The 18,009-nt window shown below is 40.1% G+C and overlaps 1 protein-coding gene across 2 annotated transcripts; it reads left to right on the plus strand.

Moving 5' to 3' along the window:
• Positions 1-1,127: 1,127 nt before the first annotated feature.
• On the plus strand, positions 1,128-17,794 carry fdft1 (farnesyl-diphosphate farnesyltransferase 1). Of its 2 annotated transcripts, XM_017723836.2 has the most exons (8): positions 1,128-1,378; positions 3,258-3,355; positions 4,292-4,475; positions 5,046-5,174; positions 6,680-6,871; positions 10,471-10,647; positions 12,130-12,282; positions 16,702-17,794. In XM_017723836.2, exons 1-8 carry the CDS (start codon positions 1,280-1,282, stop codon positions 16,918-16,920), a joined length of 1,251 nt encoding a protein of 416 aa, XP_017579325.1. In that variant the 5' UTR covers positions 1,128-1,279; the 3' UTR covers positions 16,921-17,794. The 2 variants fall into 2 exon arrangements, with proteins under 2 accessions (XP_017579325.1, XP_017579324.1); XM_017723835.2 differs by lacking the exon at positions 1,128-1,378 and having other exon boundaries at positions 3,051-3,355.
• The last annotated feature ends 215 nt before the right edge of the window (positions 17,795-18,009 follow it).

The following is an 18,009-nucleotide window of genomic DNA, read 5'->3' on the forward strand; positions in this document are numbered from 1 at the left end:
TGGCAGTGAGTCAGTAATGGTGTGGGGTACCGAGATGAGATCCTCAGACCCCTTGTGACACCATATGCTGGTGCGATTGGCCCTGGGTTCTTCCTAATGCAGGACAATGCTAGACCTCATGTGGCTGGAGTGTGTCAGCAGTTCCTGCAAGATGAAGGCATTGAAGCTATGGACTGGCCCGCCTGTTCCCCAGACCTGAATCCGATTGAGCACATCTGGGACATCATGTCTCGCTCCAACCACCAACAGCATCTGCCACAGTTGCACCACAGACTGTCCAGGAGTTGGCAGATGCTGTAGTCCAGGTCTGGGAGGAGATCCCTCAGGAGACCATCCGCCACCTCATCAGGAGCATTTTGACTTGTTTTAAGGACATTACATCAAAGTTGGATCAGCCTGTAGTGTATTTTTCCACTTTTTTGTGTGTGACTCCAAATCCAGGCCTCCATTGGTTAATAAATTTGATTTCCATTGATGATTTTTGTGTGATTTTGTTGTCAGCACATTCAACTTTGTACAGAACAAAGTATTCAATGAGAATATTTCATTCATTCAGATCTAGGATGTGTTATTTGAGTGTTCCCTTTATTTTTTTGAGCAGTGTAGGTTCAGTGGTCACTTCAGATAGTAAAATAAAATGGCTATATTTGGGTTGTAGACATTGTGACCCCTTGTTCCTATCACCACCACTGTAAAGAAATTAAGTTTCTCTACATCTGTTTTCATATTGACACACTCTGAATGACTGTTCACATTTCAAGGACTGAAGTATCCAGATATTTTGAAAAATCGAAGGAAATCCCCTTTAATAGATATTACATGATAGATAGACAGACAGGCTCTAAATGTCGATAACAAGTATTTACAGACAGAGGTCGTGCAGCTATGGTTGCTCTGCCCGCTCGGTTCTCTCAGAATCACCACACAGTAGTTTATAATGTACTTACAGTGAACTGTCCAATCAGAGGCTCCGTACTCTGTAAGACCAACACGCACTGTCAGGGGCGGGACATCACACCAGCCGCTCTCGAAGCTTATTGGTTCGAGGGCGCTGAGCCCATGATGCCGCTACCAATCACAAAGCTCAGTCGATCTGACGATTCGCGCGATTTGAAGGGATTGTATTAGCAAATGCAGACGGGAGGGAATCCTGTTCTGCGAGCTGGTGATATGCTACTAGGATGGATAAAAAGACCGTGGGGTAAAACATAGGCCACGTTTTTAGTGAACCAGCGCCGAGATAAGCTTTTTCATCGTATGTAAAAGTAAGCACAACAAAATGGATATTCTTAAGTCTTTAGGACATCCGGAAGAAATATACAACCTGTTTAAATTCAAAATGGGAGGCTGTCGCGCTGTCATGCCCAAATTGGATTATGTGAGTAAAGCCTTTTTCATACTTTCAAAAATATTCTTCTCAGGCATAAACAATATTCCAGCGACGTGCTTCACAAAATCCTTCGACTTTACCACATCGTAATGCAGATCTGGGTTGATGTATCTGTATTCATTTCAGTCTCCTGAGTTAAACCGCGCATCTTCAGGGGTTTTGAAGCGTCACATTCTCTCTGCATGTTCCATTTTTTCCGAGACTAAAATAAAACACATAATCGTTGACTGAACGGGGGATGTGCATTTGGACCGGAACGCCATCAGCAACAGAGATAGCACGTCTTTCTGACATCTTTTGTCGACAATACCTTACAGAACCTACGAAACAGAACCGCTGAGGAAATGGCTGGGCTGTCATTATATAATAAGCTTAGTTCTCAGTGTGCGCGTGGTGTGGTGGATTCGCTGCGCATGTTTGACAGTTAATCCAATGATCTCCATGTTGAAGACACCTAGGAGCAAGTCCTCTTATCCGTTTTCAGCTTTTTGGGTTTTTTTTTTTTGCAAACCTGTTTTGTCCTGATCACTATGATAGATTAGCTTTAGCAGCACCAGGTAACGTTCGAAAATGGGCCAGTATTTGTAATAAAGAGCTCTCTCTCTCTCTCTCTCTCTCTCTCTCTCTCTCTCTCTCTCTCTAAGACAGTAATTAAACAGAAGTAGCTGTAACCACAGGCCTGAGTTTTCTGATTATGTAACTTGTTAAGGATCCCCAAGTGAGAGATAGGCTTCCTGCAAGATAAGACACGCCCACTCCTTAATAGAAAACGCCCACAATAATAATATCATTATCATCATCATCATCATCGCTTTTTCGTCAATAATGTGTAGGTAGTTTGACCGTTTTTCCTTGCCACTGCTGCCCCTGGCTTGCTCACTTGGTGGGGGGGGGGGGGGGGGTTTACATTTCATGCTAAAACTGTCTTTACTGGAATTCTGCTTTGTGACTACATCAGTTGTAAAAAGCGCTATACAAGTAAATTTTGATTTTTTTTTTTATAAATTTTAAAGTTTTTTTATTGATACTACGAATTCAAACTCAGTTACCTTAAATGTTCAGCAGCTTGCAAACTTATTTTGTGCATTTAATTAGGGCTTTCTTTACCCAAATATTGTCACATATTCCAAAGGCAGAAGTAAATGCTCATGTGCTCATTGTAGTCACCTGCTTGCTGTCGACGTATTTAACGTCGACTCAATCAAAATAATTCATTATTGCCTTTTATGCTGCTGACATATCTGCATTTGATTGCATCAACATCTTGACAATAGAATAAATGTACTCACTTTATGACAAGGATGGATGTGTAAGTGATACTTATAGTGTTATAAGTTGTCCTTTGCTCTACTCGACGTGCGATGACGTGAATCAGTAAACAAGACGGGCCTATTTTGGCTCTAAAAAAGTGGGCGGGGCAAATCTAAGGCAGAAACAAAGCACGAACGCTGCGTGGCGCAGATCTACAAAGTCTACTGAACTGAGCGCTGTGGTTACATCTCAAGTTACAACTGTTTAAATGTCAGTGGCTGATCCTCTAGCTCGCTCGCCACTCCAACTTTATCTCAGCTGGCAGCGACACTCACCCTCCACGCAACTTCAGCGCTTCTGCTTCCCCAAACTGCAATGACTCTATAGCAAAACCTGGGGAGAACTGCACATGGCAGGAGTTTGTTGCAAGAGCACGGCGCCCTTCTCCGTGTTCAAGCGCACGCTTTCGGTGCGGGGCTCGGCTTCGGCCCCACGACCACCCGCCCTAGTTGTGGGGAGAAGGGGCGTTCAGGAGGGCTGCTTGGTCGCCCGACCCCACCACTTAAAACTCGCCGGCCCTTATCGACACGCTGCGTGTTTGTTCTTTTCTTGTCAGGAGTCCATGAGCGAGACTTTGCGGACATGCTATGTTTATTTGAACCAGACCAGCCGAAGTTTCGCCGCTGTAATCCAGGCCCTCGACGGAGAGTTACGGTAAGACTTCCACTTTTTTGCCCTAGCTTGTTTATATATCAGAGGCGTGTCTGTTGCTGTAAATAATGTGATAGACCTACTAAGACCGAAAGCTCCAGTGGTCTTAATAAGACCAGACACGAGCTGTAAACTGTCGCTCTGTTCTTTTCCGTCCTCTTACAGTTTCTGCGTATGTCTGAGCAAGACCGTTTAGTTCACGTCAAATCATTTAAACTGTAAGGGTTGTTAAAGTCTCCTCATGAAACGTGTCAAACTCCTCCCTCCCACTCACCAAACACTGCAATGGCCCGTTTCCTTTTCTTTGCGGCTCGGCTCCATGTTGGTTGGGAGGATTGACATGCAAAGAGTTTACAACTTATCTGATGTAAACAGCGCGAAAGATTGTGCTGAAGCACCATAAACTTTAGTTAATTGTGTATGTTATGGTTTAACACTGACAAAAGCCCTGACAAGCCTGGTGGGTTGCAAGCTGGTTTGAGAGCTTCAAGATCTGACTTGCTTTATGGCTGCATGTTGCTTGGAGAAGTTTGTACCGCAACAAAGTTCACGTGATTCACTTGCAAACTATATATATATATAATATGTGTGTGTGTGTATGTGTGTATATGTATATATGTATACTACTTGAAGATTTGTAAACATTCCATGTTTTATTATTGACAAACGCACTGATTATGTTCATTGGTGTTGCTTGCAAAATATATATTTATATGGCCTAAGCAATATTTGTCCACAAAGCATGCACATGGTCATGTAAGGTCAGAGCAGGGCTTTAGGGCATGAATTATTTTAAGCAGCTGGTATGCCATGCTGCTGTTGTACATTTCGTTGTTACAATTCACCCGTGCTTTCAAACATCTCTGAAAGATGCATCTTCTGGAATTCTAATTGCTCTCTCTCGTTCTCTTTCTCGCTTTCATTTTTTCCATGTGGTAGTCATGCTGTATGTATATTCTACCTGGTTCTTCGGGCCCTGGACACAGTTGAAGACGACATGACCATTCCTTTGGAGAAGAAGGTTCCACTGCTGCATGACTTCCACACGTTCCTCTATGAGCCAGACTGGTGCTTCACAGAGAGCAAGGAGAAGGACCGACAAGTGCTAGAGGACTTTCCATCGGTAATACATGAATCTGTGCCCAATAAGCCTGAACAGCATAGCAGTGGTCACCAACCCTGCTCCTAGATATATACCCTCCTGCAGAGTTTACCTTCAGTTGCCTTCTTTGGTCCTTGATTACCTGAAGGTGGTGTGTTAGGCATGGTTTGGAAGTGAAATATACAGGAAAGTAGATCACCAAGATGGTTGGGGACCACTATTTAAAGTGGTAGTTCAGCAAAAAAAAATCTAATTTATCCAGTTTTCCCGTTGCCCAAAGTGTAGATGTCAAGCCAAGACATGTTTGGTGTCTGAAGTTTCTTTGTTTGCTTTAACACTGGAGCTATGAGACTAGCTAACAAGTAATGCAAGCATATGACCAGCATTGTGCAAACTGCATACCTAAAACATACACATATTTCAAACTGCATCATGGTTATACATCATTTTAACTAGCTTTGCATTACTGATAATGTGTGATGAACTGCTATCTATACAAAGGGAACTACACTAAATGACGTGAAGGCCCTGTGACTTAGATAGTAATGATCTTATTCTGTCTAGAATGATCACTGATTTTTCTCATTTCAGATTTCAGTAGAATTCAGGAACCTGGGCCAGGAATATCAGGATGTGATTTCAGATATTTGCCACAGAATGGGGGTTGGGATGGCAGAATTCCTTGAGAAGAAAGTTGGCACAATGCAGGAGTGGGATAAGGTAAACTTTAACTTGCTTAATAGTGCATATTTAGGAGTGATGCACAGCTACCACTTTTTTCTTGCTAATACCCTATACTTGAGTATGCGCCAGTATCAGCCCCAAAATTAGTTATGTTTAACCTAATTAGCTTATAGGTGCAGATATTTATACTTTTCCACTTTTTAAATATTGCAATTTGGTAAAATCTGTGTTCTTTGTCACAAATCAAAAAAACATATCAACCTTGAATGAATGGCATTTACTTGTTGGTGTACAATTTCAGATGCTTAAGTCTAACATCTTGTTTATTTACTCTATGCAGTTAGTATTTACTATTATATAATGAGTAATAAGAACCGAATATAACAGAGGTAAATGGAAAATATTTTTTTGCAAAATAGTTAAAAACACAACTGAACAGTTTAGAGATAAAACTGTGGTCTGTACATGTAAGCACAAAACCGCTTTTCTTGGTTGGCAAAAAAATTGTGCTGAATGTTTCAAATCTGAATTTCTGAAGTCATTTGTCTCATACATGCATCCCGCTCACTCTCTGTACATCAGACTCTAATTCTCTCAGAATGTAAAAAATATTCACACATCTTTAGCAGTGGCTGAGCTATGGATTTCTTGGCTTTGTTGAAGCAAAAGGCTGTGATTTGCCACTGCTGCAAGATGCAGCTTACTGTTGAGGTGCAGCGCAGGTGGGGCTAGTGAACACAGATCTCCAGCTTGTGGAATGCTATGCTAAAGGCTAAACCAAGACTAAAGGATGTCATTACCTCAAGAGACCGACAGTTCTTTCCAGGTGTCTTTCAATATGTTCCCTCCCTCAGTAACAAGCTTGGCTAATATTAACTCAGACTGTAACTAACTACATAGCAGGAGTTGAGTGATTACTGAAAAAAGCATGGTTCAGCTATTGTGGTAAGTTGGTAAAGCTTGTATGTTTTACACTCTTTGTATGTTGAGTTATCTGATGTATTTGTGACATTTCAGTGAAACAAACAGCTTGGAAAGAATTCCATCTAGTACATCACCCACTACTACTGCCTTTCTATGAAATACTGTATTTTGCCATGAACATTAAGTTTATCTACTGATGAGCATGTATGCGCATCAGAAATTGCTTTGTGGCATCAGTCATTGGTATCATTAACCGCTGATACAGATACTGTGTTTAAGTGACCTTAATGCTGCCAATTGGCTCCAGTTTGCTTTTTTTAGTTTTGCACTGGAGCTAAGAAACTGTTGTAACTAAGAAATGGAAGATTGTCGCTATCAGTTTAACGTGTATGCTATTTGTCTAAATTATCACACTCTCACCCCGAACTGCACTAAGTTGTTACATAGTCTCACATAAATTTGCTCATATAGTTTGTGACATTGCATCACATACAGTTATCTATAAAAAGTGGGTAAAGTACAGACAGAGTTCCATGTTCCAGATTGCTGCCATTACTGTTTTTAGGTATGCAATGTACTTTTTGTTTTTAATGAATGTGATGTCTTCTCCTCTGCAGTACTGTCACTATGTGGCTGGTCTGGTAGGCATGGGTCTCTCGCAACTTTTCTCTGCATCCCAGCTGGAGGACCCTGAGGTGGGCCGAGACACTGAGCTGGCCAACTCCATGGGCCTTTTCTTACAGAAGACTAACATCATCAGAGACTACTTGGAGGACCAGCAGGAAGGCCGGGTGTTCTGGCCACAGGAGGTCAGATTGATCATATCATGAAATAATACCACTATACACTAGGAGGTCTAACAATTTATTAATTTTGTAATTTAGTACAACATACTGATGTCTCAGCTCAGTATATAGTTCAATAAGAAGTGCCTAAAATGGTATATAACATAAAAGTACAGTATCTGTCTCACGGAGGAGTTTTGCTTGATCCAGACTTGTTTCTTAGCAGCACATGTAAACAATAAACAAACCTGTGTTTTGTACTGTATTAGAGTAAAAAAAAAAATAGGGAAACAGAGTCCCATTTTTAACATCCACAACACTGAATAATAACTGTTTTCTTCTTAAAGAGAAGGATGGTGTATGTGCAGCATACCATGGCAGCCACAAGCTAATATGTTAGTCAAAAGCTCAGACAATAGACACAAGTTAATATACCACGAAGATTGCACTTGAATTCCTTGAAATTTTGATTAATTCAAATATTTCATTTACTGCAGTCTTGTTGAATGTGCTGTTCATTGGTCAGTGTGTAGAGTCATCTCAGATACAACACGTGTATTGTTATAACCCTACTTCTACTTTACTTTTAGTGCTGTTGTGTATTGCCCACTACCTAGATCTTAAAACAGTAGTGCTAATGTGGCAATTCTGTCATTGTACAAGTCTGTCGTCATACAGCCAACCCTACTAGTGGTGGTGTTTGTGGGTTTTTTTTTATTTTTTTTTATTTTAGATTTCTCTTCTGCCCTAGCCATAGTTTGACTTATGAGAGGCTTGGTAGTTTGTTAAAGACTGAGACATGTTTATGTAGGAAGACAAAGGGGGAATCCCTGTCCTCTGCAGCCCACATGGAAAAATAAGAGTTGTGACAACAGAGGTAAATAAAATAACATGAGTTTTAGTTCATTTTGGCAGCTATTGCCATTGAGCCAGGGAAAAAGATGTTATTGGCAAGCATATCAGTTGGCATCTGTGTGAGCACAAATAGAGGATGTTGATAAGATAAGATAAGATAAGATGCATTTCTTGTCATTGCACAGTGTACAATGAAATTGAGCAGCAATCCAACAGCACTTTCTACACACAAAACAATTAAACATAAGGATAAGTATATAAAGTGCAGAATGAAGAAAATTTGTATAAAAATCTTAAATATAGTTTTATAGTCCATTTCTTTATATATTCTAAACAGACGATGGACAATAGAAAGTGAGGTAGCAGTTAGTTATTGCAAACAGATGATGTCCCGATTGAAATGTGTCCTTCAGGATGTGGGCAGCCGATGATCTGGGCCGTGTTTATGACCCCCTACAGTGCTCTCCTCTCTGCCGCTGAGCAGGTGCTGTACCACGTTGAGATGCAGTATGTCAGCACATTCTCAATGGTGGAGCGGTAGTAAGACACAAGCAGCTACTCCTGAAGTTTGCTTTTCCTGAGAATTCTCAGGAAGTAGAGCTTCTGCTGCGCCTTCTTGACCACTGCCTTGGTGTTGGTGGGCCAGGAGAGATCTTCAGAAATGTGTATGCCCAGGAATCTGAAGGAAGGGACTCCTTCAACAGTCCTCATTGATGTACAGTGGTATGGGGACTGCTTCTTTCCGCTGGAAGTCTATAATGAGTTCTTTTGTTTTTGAGGAGTTCAAGGTGAGATTATTTCCTGAACACCACTCAGTCAGTCCCTGGACTTCATAGGCGGTCCCATCTTCTGCAGAGATAAGTACAACCACTGTCGTGTCATCCACAAACCTTACTACGGTCTGGAAGGAGTGGGTTGGGACACAGTCATAGGTGTGCCGAGCATAGAGAAGTGTGCTAAGCACTCACCCCTGTAGTGCTCCAGTGCTGAGTTTGAGGGTGGAGGAATGATGGAGACCCAATCTTACAGACTGGGTACAGTCTGTCAGAAAGTCTTTGATCCAGAGGCAGGTGGGTTGTGAAAGTCCCAAGTCTGAGTTTGGTCACCAGTCTGTGGGGGATGACTGTTAAAAGCTGAGCTGAAGTCTATGAAGAGCATCCTCACATAGCTCCCCTGGTTCTCCAGGTGTGTGAGAGCTGTGTGAAGAGAAGTGGTGATGGCATCTTCTGGGGATCTGTTGGCTTTGTAGGCAAACTGGTGTGGGTCAAAGGTGGGTGGGAGGATGGCTCTGATGTGATGCAGAACCAGTCTCTCAAAACACTTCATTATGACCAGTGTGAGTACGACCGGACGGTAATCATTGAGGTCGTTGATGGTAGTCTTTTTTTGGCAGTGGAATGATTGTGGCAGACTTCAGACAGGGTGTGATGATGGATTTGGACAGGGACCGGTTGAAGATTTTTGTAAAGACCACAGAGAGCTGGTCTGCACATACCTTCAGCACCTTTTCTGTCACACCATCAGGACCAGCAGCTTTTCTGGGGTTCACTGCCCTGAGCACATGTCTCACCTCATGCTCCTGCGCAGTGAGGATGTGGGAGACTGGTGGAGGCCTTGTGTCTGTCTCCAATGCTTTCACCTCATAGCGAGCAAAGAAACAGTTAAGTTCCTCTGTCAGTGAGGCGTCACCTTTTAACTGTTGGGCAGCTTCTGGTCTTGTGATTGGTGAGGTGTTGAATGCCCCTCCACACCTGCCGTGGGTCATTGTTGTTGAAGCAATCCTCAATTTTCCTCTTGTCTTAGCCTCCTTGATGCCTCTCTTTAGGTTGTTTCTAGCTGCGCTATCAAGGGCTCCATCACCAGACCTGAAGGCAGCATTCCACTCATTGAGGAGAATTCGGACCTCCTTTGTCATCCAGGTCTTTTGGTACACCCTGATGTTTTTGTCCACTGTAACATTGTCCACACAGTTTTTGATGAAGTAGAGTACAGCTGATGTGTACTCCTCCTGATCCTCAGACATCTCAGTTGGTCCTTTCGAAGCAGTCCTGCAGCTGTGAGGAAGCTCCTTCAGGCCATGTCTTGGTAGTCTTTGTGATGGGTTGAGATTTTCTTTTGAGGGGGGTGTATTCAGGAGTTAAAAATTTAGAGTAGTGATCTGATTGGCCCAGATCTGGTAATAATGTTGATTTAAAACTGTTCTTTGAATGTTTGAGTAGACCTTGTCTAATGTATTTCTCCCCCTCACAGTTACAAGGTTGTTAAAAAACCAAAATATGAATATTGCTACATGCAAGCTAACAGTGCTGTGCACTTTACTGACGTCATAACAGTGGCACCTAACCAAAATACTGCTCACACACTAGCGGTCTTTGCATACTGTGGTAGTTAACTTGACTTCGTCATAGTAGGCTACCGTTTGAGTAGCTGGTGTGTTGTATAATTATGTTGAAGTTTAATAGTGGGCTTACTTTCATGACCGGTCAGTGCCCAGTAGCGTTAGCTTGTAGCATGTATGGAGCATAATTCGTATAGCATGTATGTAGCATCAATCATCTGCTTAGACCCAGAGCTCCTAATACGGGCATGATGGTAACTACAGAATAACACGACTTCAGAGGGCTGTTATACCTACATATTTGAGATGTTATTTACCAGAAAGGTTTACCATAACGCATATTTCTTTAATACTCCGATGTAGCAGAGGATTTACTGTTGATTAAATATTACAGTGTTGCTAATAATAGCTGTGTGTGCTTATCCAACAGGCATGGAGTCAGTTTGCCTCTCATTTGCAAGACTTTGCCCAGCCGCAGAACCTGAGCTCAGCCCTGGCCTGCCTCAACCTGCTGGTGACTGATGCCCTCCGCCATGTTCCTGATGTCATTGCTTACCTGTCCCGGCTTCGCAACCAGAGCGTCTTCAACTTCTGTGCCATCCCACAGGTCAGAATGCCATACAGTATTCACACCTCAGATCAGTTAAGGTCTTTTATATGTTTCTCCAGGGTAGGGCTGGGTTTAAAGGATTGTTGGTCAAAGGTACTTCTTCATATGCTTGTTTTAGTTTGCATATATTCATGTGGTTCTTGTAAAACTGCCTGTTTGTTTTTGTTTTTTTTTTTGTTTTTTTTTTTTAAATACTGAGCGCATCTATTCAAATTCAGTGTGAGCTAAATTATAATATGACAAATACTGACTTGTTGCAGCAGCTACATATTGGGTGAATTTTCAGAATCAGCAGCATTTCTCTTTTTAATCTCAATGGTCAATATTATTGTTCATGAAAAAAAGAGATGCTTGTTAAAAAAATACAATTTTTAAATGAATTTTATGAGTTTGTACGTTCCTGGAGCAAAGTTTCTTGCTCCAGTAACGGTGGTATCTGAGCCTAAGTGATTGTACTTGATGGCTTCTTTCACATCAGTTAAACGTGTGAAGTTAAACATCAATATTGGCGAACAGCATCTAAATGCAAAAACAATGTAGTTGGTCAGGACTGTCCACATTGTTTTTCCACATCTTCAAGTCATCCTAGTAGAGATGGCATTGATCTGATACCAGGTATTAATATAATGGCGATATCAACAGAAAATATTGGATCAGGTTTCTGATGGAGAAATTAATGTATCAATACAATCCTGTAACAAATCTAGCCTGAATTATCACACATTCACGCACGGTCATGTTTTCATGGGCTCGTAGTATTTCAATAATTTTGGCATGATAGCCTACTTTTAGATACTCATCTTAATTGAAATGATTTGATGAAAAATAGTTGGTTGTGAAGTTTAGGAGGAAAGTTTCAATATATGTGTCAGTATGGAGAAGGAAAAAGTAGTATTGTGCTCCACATTGTAGCCTATCTCTGAAAGCTGTCTTTTCAGACAGAATCATTCAAAATAATTTCAGTTTCAGAAGATATAGCTCAAATAAATAGGCCAATATCTGCATTAGACAGCAAGTTAAAAATAAAATGTCTGAATTATTTTCACACAACCATTAAATCAGTGTCCAGCATCAGTTCTCCAAATTTCATCTGACATCATACCCACAAAGTCCTTAACTCTCACACCTCATGTGCTGTAATTGAGACCCATGATCGGCAATACGTACACCAAAGGTTCTAACGGCTAATCTGCTCCTTCAAAAAATAATAAGACACTTTATAAAACGTGCTTGCTCAAACTTTCCAGTGACACACAATGCTAATATCAACATCCCTTATTTGTACTACCTTATCAGTAGACATTACACACAAATACTCAATACACCTGGTTACTTATGCAGAAAATAAGGAAAAAAATGATTCCATTAATATGGAGAAAATTGGTCAAGGTTTAAATGTAATAGAAGTGAGATGAGGAAATGTCATCCCAAAGCAACCCCAATGTTTTAATAAAGAACGCTTTGTGTCTTTCTCACCAGGTCATGGCAATAGCAACTCTCTCAGCCTGCTACAACAATCCGCAGGTGTTTCAGGGCGTGGTAAAAATCAGGAAGGGACAGGCTGTCACTCTGATGATGGAGGCCACAAACATGCAAGCCGTACAGAGCATCATTGCACAGTACACTCAAGAGGTGGGTCCTATTGTAGATGTACTGCATTTTGTCAGCTGATACAAAGGCAATTAGGTAACAGTACTGATTATAGATCGAAGGGTTTGGTATGAGAGTGGAACGCTTCTGTAATGTCATTATTATGTATGTTTACTTGTGAAAAATTTTCAGTCACCTTCAGGAACTTTCCCTCAAGAAACATGTTGTGCTCTATGTTGCTTCAGGAAACTTGATGGGAAACAAGTTTGAAAAGTACCAAATAGCAAATTAAACTTCATTCTTAATTACTTTTTTATGGTATATGTATCTAATGCATTGAAAAAGTGTGGCTTACTGGCTGGTCATTTACCATTCTTTCTCAGCACTTACTGGATGTTGAGTTAGTTTAGACCAAATGCTTCCTCATAATTCAAATCTGGTGCAACTCCAAATAAAATTTCAGGAACAACTTCTTCTTATCAGTCATGTTTTGAGTAAGAAATAAAACAGTTCCTCCAGAGCGCGATACTGGAATGAACACAGAGCAGTTGTAGAGAAGTAGATGGTAAACACAATACAGAAATCTGTTCAGTACGCCACACAAACTGTTCAGTAATGGTGGACAGTATGACACGTGCATAATTAGGTCAGTTGAATTGAATTTAGTCCAGTTCAGTCCATAAAACATTCAATAAAAGTCAGTGTAAACGTAGGTTTATTATCATTGACCAATCACAAAACATATATAATGTGTCCACATAGGCAATCTATAATAGATTATAAAGTTTGACCTCAAGTGGCCATGAGGTGCCGCTATAGAGCACAAACAAAATAAATTTTGTCTTATTTTAAAATAAATCACTGTTATCAACAATATCATTGTTTACACTGAGGACATTTTATGAAATACAAAAATTAGGCCAGTTTAATGAATTTAGTCTAGTTCAGTCTATTTAACATTCAATAAGTCAGTGTAAATGTAGGTTTTATTACAACCCCAATTCCAATGAAATTGGGATGTTGTGTAAAACATAAATAAAAACAATACGATGATTTGCAAATCCTTTTCAACCTATATTAAATTGAATATACTACAAAGACAAGATATTTAATGTTCAAATGGATAAACTTTATTGCTTTTTGCAAATATTCACTCATTTTGAATTTGATGCCTGCAACACGTTCCAAAGAAGTTGGGACAGGGGCATGTTTACCACTGTGTTACATCACCTTTCCTTTTAACAACACTCAAACTTTTGGGAACTGAGGACACTAGTTGTTGAAGCTCTGTAGGTGGAATTCTTTCCCATTCTTGCTTGATGTACAACTTCAGTTGCTCAACAGTCCGGGGTCTCCATTGTCGTATTTTGAGCTTCACAATGCGCCACACATTTTCAATGGGAGACAGGTCTGGACTGCAGGCAGGCCAGTCTAGTACCCGCACTCTTTTACTACGAAGCCATGCTGTGGTAACACGTGCAGAATGTGGCTTGGCATTGTCTTGCTGAAATAAGCAGGACGTCCCTGAAAAAGACGCTGCTTGAATGGCAGCATATGTTGCTCCAAAACCTGTATGTACCTTTCAGCATTAATGGTGCCTTTAGAGATGTGCAAGTTACCCATGCCATGGGCACTAACACACCCCCATACCATCAGAGATGCTGGCTTTTGAACTTTGCGCTGATAACAATCCGGACAGTCCTTTTCCTCTTTGGCCCGTAGGACACGACATCCACGATTTCCAAAACAATTTGAAATGTGGACTCATCAGACCACAGGACAGTTTTCCACTTTTCGTCAGTTCATCTCAGATGAGCTCGGGCCCAGAGAAGCTGGCGGCATTTCTGGGTGTTAGTGAATATGGCTTTCACTTTGCATGGCAAAGTTTTAACTTGCACTTGTAGATGGAGCGACGAACTGTGTTCACTGACAATGGTTTTCTGAAGTGTTCCTGAGCCCATGTGGTAATATCCATTACAGAATGATGTCGGTTTTTAATGCAGTGCCACCTGAGGGATCGAAGGTCACGGGCATTCAGTGTTGGTTTTCTGCCTTGCCGATTACTTGCAGAGATTTCTCCAGATTCTCTGAATCTTTTGATGATATTATGGATTGTAGATGATGAAATCCCTAAATTCCTTGCAATTACATGTTGAGAAATGTTGTTCTTAAACTGTTGGACACGCAGTTGTTCACAAAGTGGTGAACCTCACCCCGTCCTTGCTTGTGAACGACTGAGCCTTTCAGGGATGCTCCCTTTATACCCAATCATGACACTTACCTGTTTCCAATTAAACTGTTCACCTGTGGAATGTTCCAAACGGGTGTTTTTTGAGCATTCCTCAACTTTCCCAGTCTTTTTTGCAGGCATCAAATTCAAAAAATGTTTTCTGAAAATATTCAATCAAGTTTATCCGTTTGAACATTAAATATCTTGTCTCTGAAGTGTTTTCGTTTGAATATAGGTTAAAAAGGATTTGCAAATCATTGTGTTCTGTTTTTATTTGTGTAGTAGTAGTAGTAGTAGTAGTAGTAGTAGTAGTAGTAGTAGTAGTAGTAGTAGTAGTAGTAGTATCCCTAAAACGGTATGTAACTCAAACTTGGAGGGTAGGCGCAGTATTCCCCCACCACTCAGGCAGGTGAAATGGCCCTTCTTGACCTGGTTGTGGCACTATAGATCAACATTTCACATTTTGGCTACAGTCACAATTATACATAAATGCACTACTCCATGTATTTAGCTCTGCCCCCATATTTCTCATCATAATTGGAAAAATATAACATCTACATTTTTATATTCACACAATGTTGGTCTCAACATGTTTTAGAGGAGTCTGGAGGTCAAGAATTAGCAAAAAACTTTGAATATTTGTTAAAAATATGGATGTCAAGAGCCAATTAAGACTCCCTGGGTTTAGCTTAATTCACACAAATAGCTACAGATCGAGATCAGTTCAATCTATCTAGAAACAAGAGACCACAAATATGTCCGTTGTGCTCTGACTGTGATCAAAATCAATATGTACATTCATAATAATCAGCTGAGAAAACATGACATTTGGCTTGAATTGGCTTAAGCTGACTCTTACGATGGTCAGTGTCCTGCCAACACTTTGTAAACATATACATGTTACTTAACTGTGCAGAAAAACCTGTAACTTGATTTGAGCAGATCTAGTTCACAGTGGCAGATGTTCTATTTTTCCTGGCCACTAGAGGGAGCCAAATCGTTAACTGCAAATGTCAATGTTGAATGAATGAAGGGAATATACAGTCAGTGGAAAGCTTTACTGTAATTATCCTTTGGTAAAGAACATTTCTGAATGTTATGCATTCCACTGAGTCAGCCAATTGTGCAAACACAAAGTTAAAAAAAACTTTGTTTGCATAGTTTTTAAAAAAGTGTTTTTTGAGAGTTTTTATCAAATTAAAAGAAATCTTTCAAAAATCTGCAGTTGAGGTCATTTTATTTACATTGATAGAGATTTTTTTTTTTTTTCCCATTCATTTTAAGTACAGTGTGGCTGCAACATTTTGAATAAATTGGTGTGAACTGGCTTATTTTAATTCGCCTTAAAAGGTTAAAAATACACAATTGTCTTATAATAACCAAATTACCACCTGAGGGTGTGTTTATCATTTAATTTTCAATTATAGTCCTCAATGATCACAATAATTGCAAAGTGGGAACTAGTTCCCCGAATGGTGTTTGGTTCCTTACTGCTCCCTACCAATAAATTGTCTCAAACAGCTCTGCAGTGGGCCTCTTGTGGTTCAACAGGCAAACGTCTGAAACGTCTTCAGTTTCACTTCACTATGACAAAATGATGACATTTTGAATCTTCTAATCTACACTCCGTTATTTAAAGCTTGTAACAGAAATAATAAGTAGGGCTGAAAGATTAAATGGTTTTATAGCGAAGTCATAATTTAAGAGTGCAGCCATCTTATTGCAAGAGTTTTACTTTTAATTACAGCATATACTTTAATTGAGAAAATGTAACCTAATAATACAGAGCTTGTGCGATGAGTCTGATATATTGTTGCTTTTTATTGATCTATGTGCTGTGTACATAAAAATGACACACTGGTGGCACTGACAGCAGTAAAAAAAATAATAATTAAAAAAATCTAACCAGCATTCGTTACTCTGAGTAAGACAGCATGTCATGTAAAGTCAAACAAGAACAGAAGGCCTAGAATTTTTTTTGCTCGCAAAATTGATACCTCCCATTGTAAAGCATGAAAATGACAGTGGAACCAACCAATCATAGTTTGTTGTGCTGGTGGTTAGTGTGATACATCAGGACTTCAGTTCAGGTTGTAACCAAATCCAAAACAATGTAAAAGATTGCTTGGCCTAGGTACCACAGAGAAAAACATTCCTGATTTGTTCAATTGTTCAATTGTGCACTACTTATTGGACTATGTAAACTGTTAACTTTGATGTTCTCCCCTTAGATTCTGCAGAAAGTCTCGCTGTCCGATCCATCGCGGGACAAAACACTGTGTATCCTGGGTGTGATCCAGGAAAAGACACTTTCTAAGACAGCACTGCCCTCCAGAGCCCACCACCTCTCTCCCTTCTACCTTTCTGCTGCCATGCTCCTTGCTGCACTCAGCTGGCAGTATCTCAGTGTCACCCAGTCCCCAGGCAGCACCGACATGCAGGGCAGCTGAGTCTGTCCTTTTCTCCAAAGCACCCTTAGCCCTAATGAGGCATGTAATCACATAGATTCTTGAAAGTAAGCTCCCCCATCACCATCCTGACCTGCTGCTCTGCAATGACCTCTCAGCTATATCAGCCATCAAAGACTCTAGGAATGTTTAAAATATTTCTAGTCTTTCACTGGAAAATGCAGTTGTTTGTATTTGATGCCATTTGCAGCATCCAGATCTTTCAGTGATGTAATTCTGTTCTTTTGGATTTTTCTGTTTGGATTTTGGTTTTCAGACTATTTATATCAATTGACTTCACCTTATTTACTGGTCTTTCTCATTAGAAGCACACTTAAAAACATATTATTGTTCTTTCAAAAATGGTCCTGTAATTTCTAAATATCAAATCACAGTAGTTGTGACCATAAAAGGTTCTGTTATATAAGCAGTGGACAGCATGCATGAGACAACCTTGTGCAGCCATTGCTTTTAGCACTTTTAAAGTGACACCTTCGTGAGACGTGTGTGTTTCTGAAAATCTTATATCATTGAATTTATACACAGTCATGTATTCATTTTCAAAACTTTTTGACAGTTTCATATTTTGGTTCAAGTTTTCAGAGTGAATGTGTTTTTGTTTTTTTTTTTTTGTTTTTTTGAAACAACGTGGAAATGTAGGTAACAGAAAACAAAGCGACCCATTTTAGATGTTATATGTCTGAGATGGATAGATGGACTGCAGCAGTCTGCTGCAAATTGTTTTAGCTGCAAAGCTATGTAGAAAGCTTACTAGAAGTTTGTACCTAAGCAAAGGTAAAATGGTAATAACATTGCTATGTAATGTGGGACTTTGATTTGTACATATTTCAAAAGAAAATAAAAGTGTAAAAGTGTATGTTGCGGTTGTTTACTTGGTGCAGTGGTAGTCAAACAAAAGACTGTTCAGTTACTGTGTAAACATGGCAATCTACAATTTATAGCACCTAAATCTGAGACCAGCTCAAAGGCCATGAAGTAGCATTCAGTGTCAAGAAGGCTGACGCCGTGATTTTGCTTTGTCATTTTAAGAAGTGAATGTTTAATTTTTTCTGCGTTTATTTCTTTGAAAGC

The sequence above is a fragment of the Pygocentrus nattereri genome, chromosome 4, assembly GCF_015220715.1.
Source record: "Pygocentrus nattereri isolate fPygNat1 chromosome 4, fPygNat1.pri, whole genome shotgun sequence".
Classification (NCBI taxonomy): domain Eukaryota; kingdom Metazoa; phylum Chordata; class Actinopteri; order Characiformes; family Serrasalmidae; genus Pygocentrus; species Pygocentrus nattereri.